Source organism: Symsagittifera roscoffensis, chromosome 4 (genome assembly GCF_963678635.1).
Source record: "Symsagittifera roscoffensis chromosome 4, txSymRosc1.1, whole genome shotgun sequence".
NCBI classification, from domain to species: domain Eukaryota; kingdom Metazoa; phylum Xenacoelomorpha; order Acoela; family Convolutidae; genus Symsagittifera; species Symsagittifera roscoffensis.
In genome coordinates, this window is record NC_087065.1 from 12,622,974 (window position 1) to 12,637,914 (window position 14,941).

At 35.3% G+C, this 14,941-nt stretch overlaps 1 protein-coding gene across 2 annotated transcripts; it reads right to left on the reverse strand.

Moving 5' to 3' along the window:
- Positions 1 to 319: 319 nt before the first annotated feature.
- Positions 320 to 14,289, reverse strand: LOC134844831 (uncharacterized). 2 transcript variants are annotated; one of them, XM_063861645.1, is made up of 8 exons: positions 13,912 to 14,289; positions 13,368 to 13,813; positions 7,456 to 7,658; positions 3,989 to 4,243; positions 3,550 to 3,729; positions 2,735 to 2,837; positions 770 to 927; positions 320 to 623 (listed from the first exon to the last, which is right to left on the reverse strand). In XM_063861645.1, the coding sequence occupies exons 4-8, from the start codon at positions 4,231 to 4,233 to the stop codon at positions 584 to 586; spliced, it is 726 nt and encodes a 241-aa protein (XP_063717715.1). In that variant the 5' UTR covers positions 4,234 to 4,243; positions 7,456 to 7,658; positions 13,368 to 13,813; positions 13,912 to 14,289; the 3' UTR covers positions 320 to 583. The 2 variants fall into 2 exon arrangements, with proteins under 2 accessions (XP_063717715.1, XP_063717717.1); XM_063861647.1 differs by lacking the exons at positions 13,368 to 13,813; positions 13,912 to 14,289 and having other exon boundaries at positions 7,456 to 7,989.
- Positions 14,290 to 14,941: the final 652 nt, after the last annotated feature.

The following is a 14,941-nucleotide window of genomic DNA, read 5'->3' on the forward strand; positions in this document are numbered from 1 at the left end:
CGAATCAAAACTGCCACCCAGTAAGACTAAAAACTAAGAAGTTATTATCTGTTTTCGACGAAAGAAACAACTGAAAATCAAAGAACGCTTACCGTACACATCAATAACATGTAAGCAGAAGCTGTACAGCAGCCACGAGCGCAACTTGGTAAATTTGCCATCAAATTCTTATTTCAACAAGCTTGTTTACAGGAAAAAATGTCTAGTACGCGATTACAACACCTTTGCTTACCACAAGGGTAAAAATTAGTTTACATTTACCTTCAGCTGCACTCATCTCTTGATCGTCGTGAGATACAAGCGAGTTGGAAACATCAAAAAGTGCTTAAATTGTTTAAACCGAGTATTTCACAAGAGGTCATTATATATCAAAAAAGAACATCAAAAGTAACATCAACAAACAAAAACACAACAATAGTTCCTCATTGATGTTCTCATTTTTTGTTCGCCAGTTCTTCATAGCTAAAGAGATGTTCACTTCATATATGAACAAGAAGCCTCATTCAGAAAATTTCAAGTCCGATGCCACTAGATTAAAACATCTTCCATATTATCTGAATGTTTTTGTTCCAAATTTTTTCACTTAATCGCCAAATTGCTTTTCTCCCTTCCGGCGCATACCCCTAAAACAAATAAAATTATCTCAAGGTGAAATCGCAAATTTGCGTTTCTCTGCTTCTTGTTGAATACGTTCTCTCAATGACTTTCTATAAACTAGCTCTTAATACTTAAGACTTGTTATTTGAATCTTAACAATAATACACTTAACCTCAGCTCGGCAGCTTGATTCAAATTGCGTTCATGCATTCTGAAACAATTGTTCAACACTTTGAACGCTTCCTTGGCGTCAAAAACTGATTCTCCGACAGACGACATGTTACTCCCCGTTTCCTTCACGGACAAGCTGTCAGGGGATCCGAGTGATTTCTGAAAGCACAACAGAAATGTTTGATTCAATTAGCAACAACAGCAACTGTGATAACAAGTACAAGGCACAGCCAGCTGAATGAAAGCCGAAAAAAAGCTTATCGAAAAAAATTCAAACTTAGCAAACAGAAAGTTAGAAAAAAGCCGATTAACTCAGCGAAAACGAAAAAAAAAGAAACCAAAAAAAACCATTCACTAAACAATTTTAAGTTTTTGAATTTCAGAAAAAAAATCAAGAATTTCTTTATAATTGAACTTTCAAATCATAGAATTGACCCACTTTGAGAAAACTAAATCAAGGCGTAATTTTTTATATTCGGCTGAGTAATTTATAATTCCTCCGGGAGTTTCGTAATTGAAGAGCGTTGTTCCTTCCTTACAGCAAAAAAAAAATCACGAATCAAGCCGCAAAATAAAGAAGGAAATAATAAAACCATTTCTTGACCGAAGTTTTTATTTGGCAATTCTATTAACTTCATTTTCCTACAAAAAAAAACAAAATTTTTTCGAATTTTAAGCATTTTCTACAATTTTTCGAGTTTGTAGAACAATTTATGATTGACACTGGATCAAAAGTTAGATTTTCATCCACTGGGAAATCTGAAAACTAAATTGCATTTTCAAAACTAGAAGTCGACCACGTTTTTTGTGATCTTTACACTTCTAGTGTCCGATAGTGGAGGTGCCTTCCTTGTACACAGAGGTAGCGCTGCATTTCGCAAACACTAGCGCGAAAACGACAAAAAAAAAACAGCTCTAAAAAGTGATAAAATAGAAACAAAACTTGAAAATTAAAAATTTTGCTGTGGCGGATTCCATCCTACAGCCAGGAGAGTTAGAGCGCCTTTTCGACGCATCTGGCCCACAGGCCCTTGACCATTTACTAACAAAAGCCATAAACAAAGCAGCTACATATGCAATTAAATTGCCAATGCAATGCAGCAAAAGTGGCACCAAATACAGATGGACACAAATTTGCAAGTAATTATTTAGAATATATCAGACTGAAGGTACCCACGCTAAGTTTGCATATAAAAAATTGGAAAGCATTAATCCGCATTATATATAAATTATGCATTTCAAAAAATTGAGAGATATATAGATAGCTTTCTTTCTATCATTTGAACAAGGAGAAATGCATCAAATGTGTCTACTTATTAATAATCGAATGTTAAGCACATGCTATCAAAAAGCCGTTAAGGTGGCACCAAAAGTGACACCAATATTTGCGACTCAGGTCAGAAAAAAAGAATAGTCGCACTATTACACTAACTCCCACTAAATTTCGCTGCTGTAATTATGTACTGTTGCTTAAAAAAAGCTTTTTCCGGTTCATTTGATGAATTAAAAAGCATCAACTGTGTTAACTCATTAGTAATCGAATGTCTAAGCGGCACCAGTATTTGCGACTTGGGTTGTAAAAAAAGAACACTGGTACTATTACACTACGCTCGCTAAAGCTGGCAAGTATAATCACGGCATATATAAGAGTCTGAATTTTCATCGAATCAAATTGAGAACACCGAATCAATATATTTTTTATCCAGGTCTTTTATCCAAAAATAAAAACCACTTTTGAAACTTTGAGTCGAGCTCCATTTCTTTGCAATTAATTATCGGAGATTGTATTTTGCCGTCCAATTTTTCAATGAATCAGATTATGAGCTTAAACGAAAAGTCAAAACATGTTTTCACCATTTCAAATCTTTTTCGAGAAACAGAAAAAGAGCATCGACCGTAATGAAAGAAAACCCAATTCGTTTATTATCAATTAAAATATTACGCCTCAGTGTAGTCTTGGACTCACTCGAACTCTTTGCAGACTAGGGAGGTTCTGGGAACACGACAGCAGTTGGTCATATTTGGTTAGGTAGTCGCGACGTCCATCCCACAGACACTCCGCAAAACACCTACAATAGCGAACAAAATTATGTGTTTATTCTTTTCTCACTTGGCTCAATTCTTTACCCTTTTAATCTGCATTTCCCACACTTTAAGGCATGGCAACAATTAGTTGCAGACGGAAATTCGTCGCGATAAGAAAAAGCAACATTTTGTCGCAATCCAATATAATCAGAATTTATTGCTTTTTAGTTCCGTGAAACATTGCATATAAAATCCCACACCCACTGAAGAATAGCTATGTGGCCGCCGTGCATTTTAAACTTTTTTTGCCATTTAGTTATGTAAAATTACCGCACACTACTCAGCGAAAAAATTTCGCTTTCAGAAGACCCAAGTAATTTAGACCATTAAACCAGGAGGGAAAGCAATAACAGGCAATATATTCACATCTATGTTAATTGCTATTTTTATGAGTATTTGATACACCATGCCCTTCGTGCACTTTTTAGAATTCAGATTGCATTGTCAAGCCTATAAATGTGCTGTTTCGATATCTGTTTGTCGATATAAAGAGGCACTTAGCCTAGTAGTAGGGTGTTCACTTGAAGATTGCCAGATCTGGTAATGGATACCCTGCCACGGCAATGACAGTGTCAACAAAATAACTCAGTCTGGAATGTGGGGAAATATTAGAAACGGACTCTGCTTAGAGAGACTGGATAGCCTTTCAGATCCTCTCCAAAATCACAGAAACCACAATAATAATCATAATATTACCTTCCGATGAACACCAAGTCTCTTTTTGCTCCGTCCGAGGGCGAGAAGTCAATCAGATGGTGCAAGTTTGAAATAAGCACCATCCAACAGTGTCCAAAAACTGCCTTCTTAAGTTTCTGTGTTTTGTCTCCAGCTGAGTCACATAGCACCATTAGAGTTCGAACTATTTCAGAAATCTCGCTACAAACACAATCAAGTCTCTTCTTTCATTGCGAGTGATAAAACTGGTCAAACCACATTGAAATTTTCTCAACTCCCATTTTTTACCTTCACGACATTTCTGCATTTTAATAGTAAATTTGAAATGAACACTACCAAAAAAAGTGGAAGCCTCTCGTTTATTTACACTCAATGAGCGTTTTGAAACTTTACCTAAGCTATTAAATAAAATAATTCTCAAATTATTCTAGCTTTAAAAGCATAAGGAGAATCAACTCACCTATACTTTAGGATTTTGGCGAACAAGTACACAACATACGGCAACATCTTCTCCTGGCATATCTCAACAGCTGAAGGGCTGGAAACCAAGTGGACCTTTCGGTCCGTCTTCTTATCTGACTTCCTGACTGGTTCGCACATGAGGAATCTGTCGTATGCTTCCGGATCCTTGGCGACTCTACTCGGAGCTTCCTCTTCTGGCTTCACATAGAACACCGCTTGCTTCGGAATGAGCAGATTTTCCATGTGAAATATTCTACAACAAAAGTGATGCAATTTACTAATAGTTTTTGACAGGAGCGTCTCAGATAAACGGTACTGAAATAATTTATAATATATCACCAACCATTTGAGCGATTGTGACCAAAACGGATATCTTTTGAAAAATTTGGTGACTTTTGAACCATGACAGTCGAAAATGTTTCCAGAAACCGTCGGATCTTGCTAAATAACTCCCCCTTTTGCAAAACGGGGGATTCGTTACAAGGTACAAAATTCGTATAAGCTGTAGTTAGTATATAACTGTTCAATTCTTTCTCAATAAGGGAGGCGCCATACAATTAACAAGATCCAAACAACAGATCAAAACCTAGCCAACTAAAAGTTGGAAAAAATTCAATGAACAAAGTAAAGAAAAAAACATCCGACTTGTTTTTTTTATAACAAGCTCAACTTTCGACATTTAAAGAAACAACACATATGGCCTGAAAGATATTTGAATATCTAGTAATTTTTGATTGACCCTTTTTTGATGAAACTAACCCAAATTGAGAAAATTGATCAATAGGTAAAAACTTAATTTCGCTAAAAATTGATTCCACTTTCGAAACTAGAGGTAGGTCACGTTTTTCGTGACCTTTACAATTCCGCTGATCACTTGTGGAGTTTGCCTTCTTTTTAACACAGGAAATGAACTGAAAAAATAAGCAGACAAGCAATAGTCAGACAATACAACTTTTCCCGGAAAAATTCAGATTTATATCTACTAAAAAAAAGGTCCGGGGAAAAAGTCTAGTTGCCAATTACCAGACACTTGCTCTCGCAAGTGTAAAAATAGTTTTGGATCTGATAATTGATGAAAACTCAAAAGAACTACAAAGACTAGTAACTCATATGCTTCCTATCTCATAATTGACACTGATAATATCATTTTAAAAATGAAAATATAAGAATGATACTGTCTCTGTAGCTTTCTTGGATCCAAATGACGGACCAAATGATGGAAAAAAATATATATTTTTTTCAAGTTCAAATTTATTTAAATTTTTTCGAAGAGTTCTAAGTGGGGTTAAGTTTGAGCATCCGAACAATTAAATCAGGGGATAATGTCTCAACGCTCTCATAAACAATATCAAAACTTCGTACGAAACGCAGCATTAGATAAATAAGCCGACAGAATTAAAGCAGACAGCCAATTAGCTGAAAATCAACCAAAATTGTTAGGCAAAAATTTTTGTTGGAAAATATACATGTACTACCCAAATAGTATCCACGAAAGCCATAAAGGTACTGAAATCAAGGTGGTAAAGACAGTTTGGAAATTAAACCGAGAGCTAAATCGAAAACCGAAAAATCATCAGCAAAAAAGTAATATCGATGTTTTATAGCTATATATACAACCAATCTATCAAAATGTTTGAAGATAGTTTAAAAAAACAACATGCCATGACAATAGAGTGCAAAAATAGCATCAGAACAAAACTTACCAAGCGGTAACAAAACAGAAAAAACCTTAGCAGAAACCCTTATGCCAAAAAATTCCTAAAAAAAATTTGAGCCCCATTCTCCTCAGAATTCACACGCACGTAAAAACTTTCTTCGGTCATCAAACGATGCAAATTGGGGCCACTAAGTAGATATAAAATAAGCCGAAACCGATCAAGAAAAAAAATTAAAAAAACGAGATTTTAACAAATCGAGCTGGTAAAATTACAACCAATGTAAACAACATATTACGATTCCGCCGGATTTTCAAAAAGATTTAAAAAAAGCAAAACAACTACAATGAAATTCTTTGCATAAAAAATAAACGATTCTAAGATCTGACAACTAAGCCGACAACACATGAGCTGACAAATAATAGGCCAAAATTTTTTGAACCGAAACTTTCACCGTTTAAAAAATAGGTCCTGGTCAGACTCAAACCCAGGACCTTTGCATTTCCAGGCGTATTCATTACCTCCAGACTAAGTGTGCAGGATACAGTAAGAAAATTGAATTCGTTTTGAACCAAGGTACCACCAGGAGTCGATAAGTCCTGTGGAAAAAGTTGTTTACGGGAAAAAAGTCTACTACCCGCTCGAAGCAAAACCGAAAAGAACGTTTGGCAATTACTAACTAAATGTTTGTTCACCAAAACTATGACGCCGTGCTTGGGGAACTTTTGTTTGTTCCCACACTAAACTGGTATCAAATAAACTGGACAAAATTTTAAATTTACCTTTAGCGGATTTTGAGTTCAAGTGTTTGATACAGATTTGGATTGAGTCAAAATAATTTTCGGCGCTGTTGAAGAACTTTATGTTTTCGGCACTGTTGCACATCGGCACTGTTGTTTTGCCTACCAACAAAAAAGTTGTATACATCAGTTGTCTGACGACAAGAAAAGGCAAGTTATACCAGAGAAATTGTTTTATTCGGGGGAAATCCCCATGCATGAACAAACGTCTTTTTTGTCCAGAATATGTCGAACCCCTCCTTCCTCCGGTAATTATCGAACCACAGCGAATTAAGCACAGTAGACTAAAGCTGCTCTGTAAAAACACTTCTAGAGAAGAGAGTTTTCGAGCGGATCTCCTGAACAAAACGGGCGGATTTTTTTTTAATGTATGAAGTCAAGATGAAAGATTACGTGTCGGTTTTGGTGCAAAAAAATAAAGCGAAAAAAAAAACAAAAGAACATCTAAAAAGAGTGTTTCAGGCAAACAAAACACTTAATATTAGTTTGACCTGTTTGACCCTATGAGCTAAGTCCGCTGATGAATACCATCCCAAATCTCGCTGAATATTCTCTTGAACATTAAAATTGAACATTTCAGGGATAAATTCTCTTGAACTTATCCCTGAAACTTCACATCAACCCAACTTTAACAGAAATTTAAACCAAAGTTTGCAACAACGACAAAAACTGCGCCCTACTTTGAGTACAAGTCCTGATATCTGTTAGACACTGCCAACATGTCACATTGAAGTGTTTCACCTGGTAGAAAACGATTAGATTTTTGCATAAAATCTCTAAATGGTAATTATTAGCAAAATTAATATTAGTTTGACCTGTCGCAGGTAAATTAATACTTCCATTAGTATCACGGTTTAAAATCACAGATGATATTACGGACAAGTACAAAAATAATTGATTTCCAAATGTCATTTAAAACTAAAATTGATTTTAGAAGACTATCTAACTCTTGCAAAAATTCTGAATATTAGCTTATAAAACTTCGCTCCTCGGAAAAGTGGAACACTTACTTGTTTCATCTTCGGTGCACTCCATATACAACTGGAGGTGTTTCGGCATTTCAGATGCCTTCATTGATCTATAGACTAACATGGCCGCTTTCCGCTCAGCCTCAGAGTAACTGTCAGAGGAGAGAAAAGTGAAATTGGCCACTGTGCTGCAACTGGAGTCCTCGTACACTTTCACTGCCAGTGGGTAGTAAATCACTTCCTCTCTAAACTCACAAAACAACTTGGTTGAACAGATTTTTATTCCGACCACTCGGAGAGTGAAATGGATCATAAGATTCGGGTCGCTTTTTTCCCCAGCAAATTTTGGCTACCTCAAAGAAAGCTCGAAAGAGGTAAAGTCAAGTAAAATTAAAGGACATTTCGTCGTGATTTGGATTGTAAAATGAAAGTTTGTAAACAATCCCTTATTTTAGGTTTTCAGATTAATTTAGACGTTTTTTGATCAGACTAATTTGGAAGAGTCTAATCTTGTCACTTTAATTCTACTACAAGTTGATCAATATTTTAGCTATTATTATTTCTCATTCGTGCAGTTTTTCACTTAATTCAGTCATTATTTATCAAAAAACAACAGTTACTTAAAACGAAAATGAAAAAATTTCTTATTTTTATGCATTTTGTCCCCAAAAAAGTCTTTACTTTTGATTCAATTCAAATAATTCATTAAGATAATTCAAAACTTAATCTAATTGCAGAGCAACCAGCTATCCCTGTTCCAGTATGTACTTTGAAAAGAAAGAAACTGTTAATGAGGCAAATCAAGTAACGAAGATGTAATAACTGCAGATAACTCACGACTTCAGAGTTATGTTTTGAGAGCGATGAGCTAAGACAGAGGCTAAGCGGAGCTTTCCATCAATCGAGACGACGCACAGCGCAAGTGTAGCATTGCAAGCTAGCGAAGAGAAACAAAGACGAAAATCACACAGTCGAAAAACAGTAGCAACACAACTAACAGCATCAAATCAGTTTTTAGTATCATGTAACGAGTGACCACTGAGCCGACAAATCTTTGGTAGACGACAAATCTTTGGTAGACTACCAAAAGAAAAAAAAACTACAAATATTTTTGTCACAAAAATATTGAGCGATAAAGTTTTAACCTTGAAATTTTTAGACAAAAACCGTTCTGAAATGTTCTAAAACTAATAAACAATTTTTGCCCTTCAAAAGAGACATTTTGAGACCTTAGGGGCACAGAATGTTCCGACCATAGTTTTTTTTTTTTAGAAAACTACGGTTTAGAACGTTTTTTTTTTCCAAATTAGTGTAGTTTTTTCTGCTTGGTGTGATAACATGATCTGACGTAAAAATATAATTTGGGCATACTATAGAATCAAAATTATATACGCAAATTGGACAAAAATTTTTGTAGAAAGATGACTAGAAAAACAAAAAAAGTTTTTAAAAATCTTTTTTGCAGAAACAGTGCACTTTTTGACGTTTTTGGTTCCCAAAATGAAGCTAAAAACTCCTAAAACTAGTTTTACTTGCTTAAAAATAAGTTTTAAGGTCTTAAATTGGGCATAATTCAGCTGTTGTAAGCCTGCTCGCTTGTTTTATTTGATTGATTTCGAAACGTATTGTGGTTTGAATCACTACTAAAACGATTTTAATATGATATATAAATCAACCCAGTCCGATGTTTATTTGTGGTACCTAATTTTGCAAGGACAACAAAAAGAAAAACTAAAACACACCTGAAAACAAAGTTTCTCCCCATTTTCTAAAATGTTTACTGGAAATGAAGTCTGCTTCCCGCTTGCAACACAATTTATCTCGCAAGTGTACAAAACAAGTTTCGGGCAGTAATCTCAGGTTCCTATCACGCCAGGGTAATCTGTCTCAGAAGAAAATAAAAAACGTAGAAATAAGCTAGACAATTTATCACTGGATATCACCATATGAAATAAATTATACACACAGGCGAAGCAGACCTTCGCATCACTTGCGAAACAAGGCAAGCTCAGCATTGCAAGCTAGCCAATAGAAATGAGACAAAATTTTGAACCATAGCCAACAGACAGCTGGAAAAGAGTCAATGAACGCAAAGAAACAAGCAAAAATTACTATATGCAGCTTTTTTAAAAAAAAACGCAATTATCGAATTTCAAAAAAGATAAATGGCCTTCAAGCTCTTTGAATTTTCAGAAAAATTTTTGATTGGCGCTTTTTTGATAAAACTAACCCAATTAGAGAAAACGATCAACAATAAGCTTTTAATTTGCTGGGAAATACCACTTTCAAAACTAGAAGTCGATCACGTTTTTTGTGACCTTTATACTTCTAGTGTCCGATAGTGTAGATGCCTTTCTTTTACACAGTGGTAGCGCTGCGTTTCGCAAAAACTAGCCAGAAAACGACAAAAAAGCTCTAAAAAGTGAACTTAAAATACAAACAAACCTTGCAAACTAAAACGTTTGCCATCCTTTAAACAAAAAAAAACTTGAAAAAAACCAAAGTCAAACCACAAAAAAAAATCAAATTTGAGCGTGAGCAAATTTCAAGACTTTTCCTGAAATCCAAAAAAATCATCGAGACCTATATAGGAGTCTAAACTACGTTCATCGACTACTTAATAGATTTTGAAGGTGAAAAAAACTTCAGAAGAACAAAATCACAAATATCAACGAGACGATGCGGAGCCACTAGCTTTAACAACCACTAACATAAAGCGAGCTTTTAGTTTTTTCCGTGCTACCACTAAACAAACAACACGTGGTTATACGCGAATTGATCCGAAAACAAAAATACCAAAGAAAATGGTTGTAATAAACAAATCAACACATTTTTGGAAATACGAAAAACTATTTCAGAAAAACAGACGAGAAACACAACTGCTAGCATTACGCAAGCTTTTGGTATTTCCCAGTGTCCACCAGGCCGAGAACGCGTGATTAGACGCCAATTAAACAGAAAACAAAAATTGTCAATTGAAATTGTCAAAAAAATTTCAGAGCGATTTAGAAGTTCAAACTTCTATTTTTTATACTACCAGCCGATCTGATTTATTATAAACTCTTACTTATCGCCAGCGTAAAAACATGAATATTCCTTTTTATCCTTATACCGATGCAATGTAACTTCACTAAACCGACAAAACAATAGCCGAAATCATTTAGGCCAAATAAAATTTCTAAGCGAAAACTAAAACAAAAAAAACGGAAAATACACCAGTCAATTAGTAACTTCAAAAAACTAAAGGTGTTAATCAACGACACTTGAGTCTACAATGAAAATAGATTAAGCGCGAGAAAACAAGCCAAAACATAAGCCGACAAATTTTAATCAACCTTATCTTTTTTTACGCAAAAAAAAAACGATTTCAGGCACAGAAAAAAAAGCAAGGTTCGGCCGGGGCTCGAAGCCGACAAATTTTAATCAACCTAATCTTTTTTCACGGAAAACAAACAATTTCAGACACAGAAAAAAACAAGGATCGGCCGGGACCCTGATACAAGGTTTTAAAGGCAACCGCATTACCACTAGACCAAGTGCGATCAGGCCTGGAGGTTGCTACCGTTTGATAAAAAAAAGCAACATCATTTCAATTCCAAATGTGTAAGAAAAGCTGTTTACGGGAAAAAAGTCTATATCCCGATTACAAGACACTTGCTCACATAAGTGTACGAATTACAAAAAAGTTTTCAATTACAATATAATATCATACAGCACGAGAAAGGTAAATAAAGGTGGCAACCAAGTCGACAAACCATAAGCAGACCCATAGGCCGATCAGGTTTTGATACTTAAAATTTTAGGATTAAAAAAAACAGGTGCTGACCGGTCTCGAGCATACTCCCTTAGCCGATATTGTGCAGGAGAGTGCAGCCAATATTGTAAAGTAAATCAATTTTTTTTTTCTGAAAAACGAGCTTAAAAGTTACTTGAAATAAGTCGAAAAAACACCCAACACCATTATTAAAACGTTCTTACCATAAGCTCGAAAAATGTTCATAAACACCCCCTACCAATCATAAAAAAATCTTTGACCGGCTGGCAACTAAGGAAACAAATGTCATAGAAAAACTTAGAGCTATCAAATTTTCAAACTTGAAATTTTTACAGTCCTCCTGAAACACTCAAAAAAAAGATCCCCCTTGAATCTACGCAAAATAGGTTGACTAAGCCAATATAACGCAAGCTGAACCCGTTTAACCAAAAAATTATCTAAAATCAGAGTTGGTAAATTTACTAACTACCGAACAACTTTAAATTATTTAAAAAAAAAACAGTTTGATTGAAACAAAAACACAAGCAATGGAAAAAGCGGCTTGAAAAGAGTACCACAAAATACAAAATGCGTCTGGAAAAAAAACGGAAAATGAGCCGATAGGAATTAGGATGAAAACCACGAATCCGAAAAAATGAACACTTTTTCAAGAATATTGAAAAATTAATTACTACTTGAAATGATCTAAAAGGTGGTTCTATTTAAAAGTTATTTACAAGCGTGATAGCTTGTATAATAAAAGAAATACATGCAGTTAGCGATATAGGCGTAAAGTAAGAAATACGTGCAGTTAGATATGTTAAAAGCCTTGATAAACATTGAGCGAGCGTCAGCTGAGTCGAAAAAAAAACACTTGGATCAAACCACCTTGAGCCGACAACAAAACGTAGTCAAAAGAGTCAAAGCTATAAAATTTTTACGCATCGTCAAAGCGCAGCTTCGCAACACTTGGGACACAAAAGACACATTGCGCTGCACGATAATGATTAGAAAAGACAAAAGATTCTAAAAGTTAGGTTACAAAACTTATTTGAAAAAATAAAAAATTCAGCTACAAAAATTTCATGTTGCATAGGATGACGATCAAAAACAGCCTTAAAAAGATTTGACATCACTGAGCGGCAACCGAAAAAGAAACGACAGAAACTCTAACAGTGTAGTATTTGAGAAAAAACAAGTTCCCAAAGGTCAAAAACTTTTCCGAAGGCCAGAAACTTTTTTCTGAGGAAGTTTACGGGACATCCGCTTATGCAGTGGAGCTAACAATATCCCATTTTTGTTTCAGATTGAAACCAAAATCTGAAGTTAAGGATGTTAGTTTTAAAGAAAAACCTGGAAAAACGCTTAAAGAACCAAAAATTTGACTTTTCGAGGGCAATAACTTATTTTGTTCTGAGCAAAAACTGAGCATAGCCGCACATGATGGGACACTGCGCATGATTCAAAAACTGAGCACAGCAGCATATGCAGGAGAGGTCTCCAAAACCTGTTCTTTTGGTTGAACACAAAATCTGAGAATTGGAAGATTAGTTTTCGAGAAAAGTTTCAAAAAACAACTGTCAAAAAATCAAAAAAGTGACTTTTCTGAATGCCATAACTTTTAGATAACAAAAAATTGTGCGTAGCCGCTTAAGCAGGGGTAGTTCTCCTCCAACCCATGTTTTCCAATGAACCATAAACTTCAGATGGGTTAAAAGCTCCTCCCACAATTTTGTGAGGGCTATAGAAAATGGGATAAAATAGAAAAACACTAGAAAATTATGTGGACAGACAAAGGACTGGGCGGTGTATCTATTTGAACTAAGTGTTCAGGCAGTTTTTGAGAAAAACTGAAAAAATCCAAATCGTCTCAAGTGTTATAAAAAGCAAATCCCATAAATTTTCATAATACCTGTTTTTTATCAACCAGGAACTGTTCGAGACAAATTTTTTTAAAAAAAAAGCTTTAAAAAAAACTACTGGAAAAGCGCACTAGACAAAATGAATTTCAATTTAAAAAAAAACGGAAAATCAGCTGACAGAATATAAGACGAAACCGACAACTCCGAGAGAAAAATCAGCATTTTTTCAAAACGATTTAAAAATTTAAATACTACCTCAAATGAAATAAGAAGTAGTTTTATTCGAATTTCAAGAATTGAGCATCAGCAGATATGAAGCAGAAATGTGTAAGAAATACCTAAAGAGACAATACTCAGATGGAAGGAAGGTGGGATCAAGGGTTCCCAAGTATCCCATTTTACTTGTCTCGTGGAGCTTCACCAACGTCATCCACACACTCGGCAAGACATCGCTTCCGTTAGTTATCATTTCATCGTAGAAAGAATTCAAGAACCAAGTTGAGGTTAAATTAAAAACAACTTCGTGCTCGTTGTAGAGGTCCAAGAGTCGTTTCTTACCCATGCTTCTACTCACATCACTAAGAACTGCAATGATGATTCCTTTTAAGAGCTGTTTGTTGCTTATAATACAAGCTACAATTAAGGTTCCAGTGATTTTTCGTGTAAAGTGATCTAGCGAGTTAGCTTGTAAGCGTCGGATCAGTTCAAGATATTGCTCTTCTGTTGCGTCCAATTCTGCCTCACTCGAACCACCTTGACAAGCTGCATCGACTCTGGGAGGCTTCTAAACAAATCTTGCAAATGTCCAAAAGCATCCAAAATCTCTTCCTCTCACAGAAACAAACTTTAGCTATTTATGTTAAGCTTGAAAGAATAATTAACCGTGTAGAAGCAAGCAGCTGAGAGAAACTTTTTCTTGTCCATCAGCCTGTAATCGGCGTCGAGAGACTTTATTTCATTTGGAACTTTCTTTATCTTTCTCTCAATTAAAGTTTCCCGGACCTTCCGCAGCTCCTTCGCCCCAGCTAAGGCCAATATGCCTTCAACGACTCCCCAAGCAACTGATAAGCAAATTCCAATCCCAAGTGCTGCATAAAAGTAGGGCGGCAGCATTGGATGATTGTTCGAAATTATTGCATTATATTCCTCATTTGGTGCGAATATATCTTGATCATAGCCTAGTCTGACTCTTATCAAGGGATATCCCGGAGGACCAGGATCATAGCGAACTGGCGGGTCCATCTTTATCTAAAAACTTTCCAAAAAAATGCCTGAAAATACTCCGCATCTAATCAAAACAAAGTAATCTAGCCCAAAATTAGAAAGGTCCTGGAAAATGGAAACCAACAAAACTATCAACGAACTTGTAAAACTGTTTCAATTTCTATTCAAGTTGTAAGACGTTTTTTGAAATGTTTACTTTTCTTAGACCTAAACTCAAAATTGAAAACTAATTTTTGATAAGAAGAGGTTAGACAAGAGGAGTGCAAAGCGCATCCAATCCCAAATACATTCCATTCAAGGAAACATTTAACCTTATTAGCAACCAATCCTGAAAAATTTCCTTCAAGCGATTTTTTCTGTTTTCAATGTCTTATTTTTTATGAAAGTACAAAACTCTCATCTTTTTAGAAAAACTTTAAGTTACTTTCAAACAGAACAAAATATAATGCAGAAAAAGAGTAATACAGAGGTAGGGCAGAGATTGGCACCACCTCCGATACAACAAAAACAAGCATGACAAATTAACGTACATAAATTGCTAATGATGTCACCACGTCCAAAGTTTTGAAATGTCCAGAAAAACTAGATCTGATAGTTAAATTTGAATAAAAAAATTCACGGAGCGGTAACAATGCCGACAACTTTTGATGATTCTGGAGGATGGACGCCTTTCAGTGGCAGAACCATT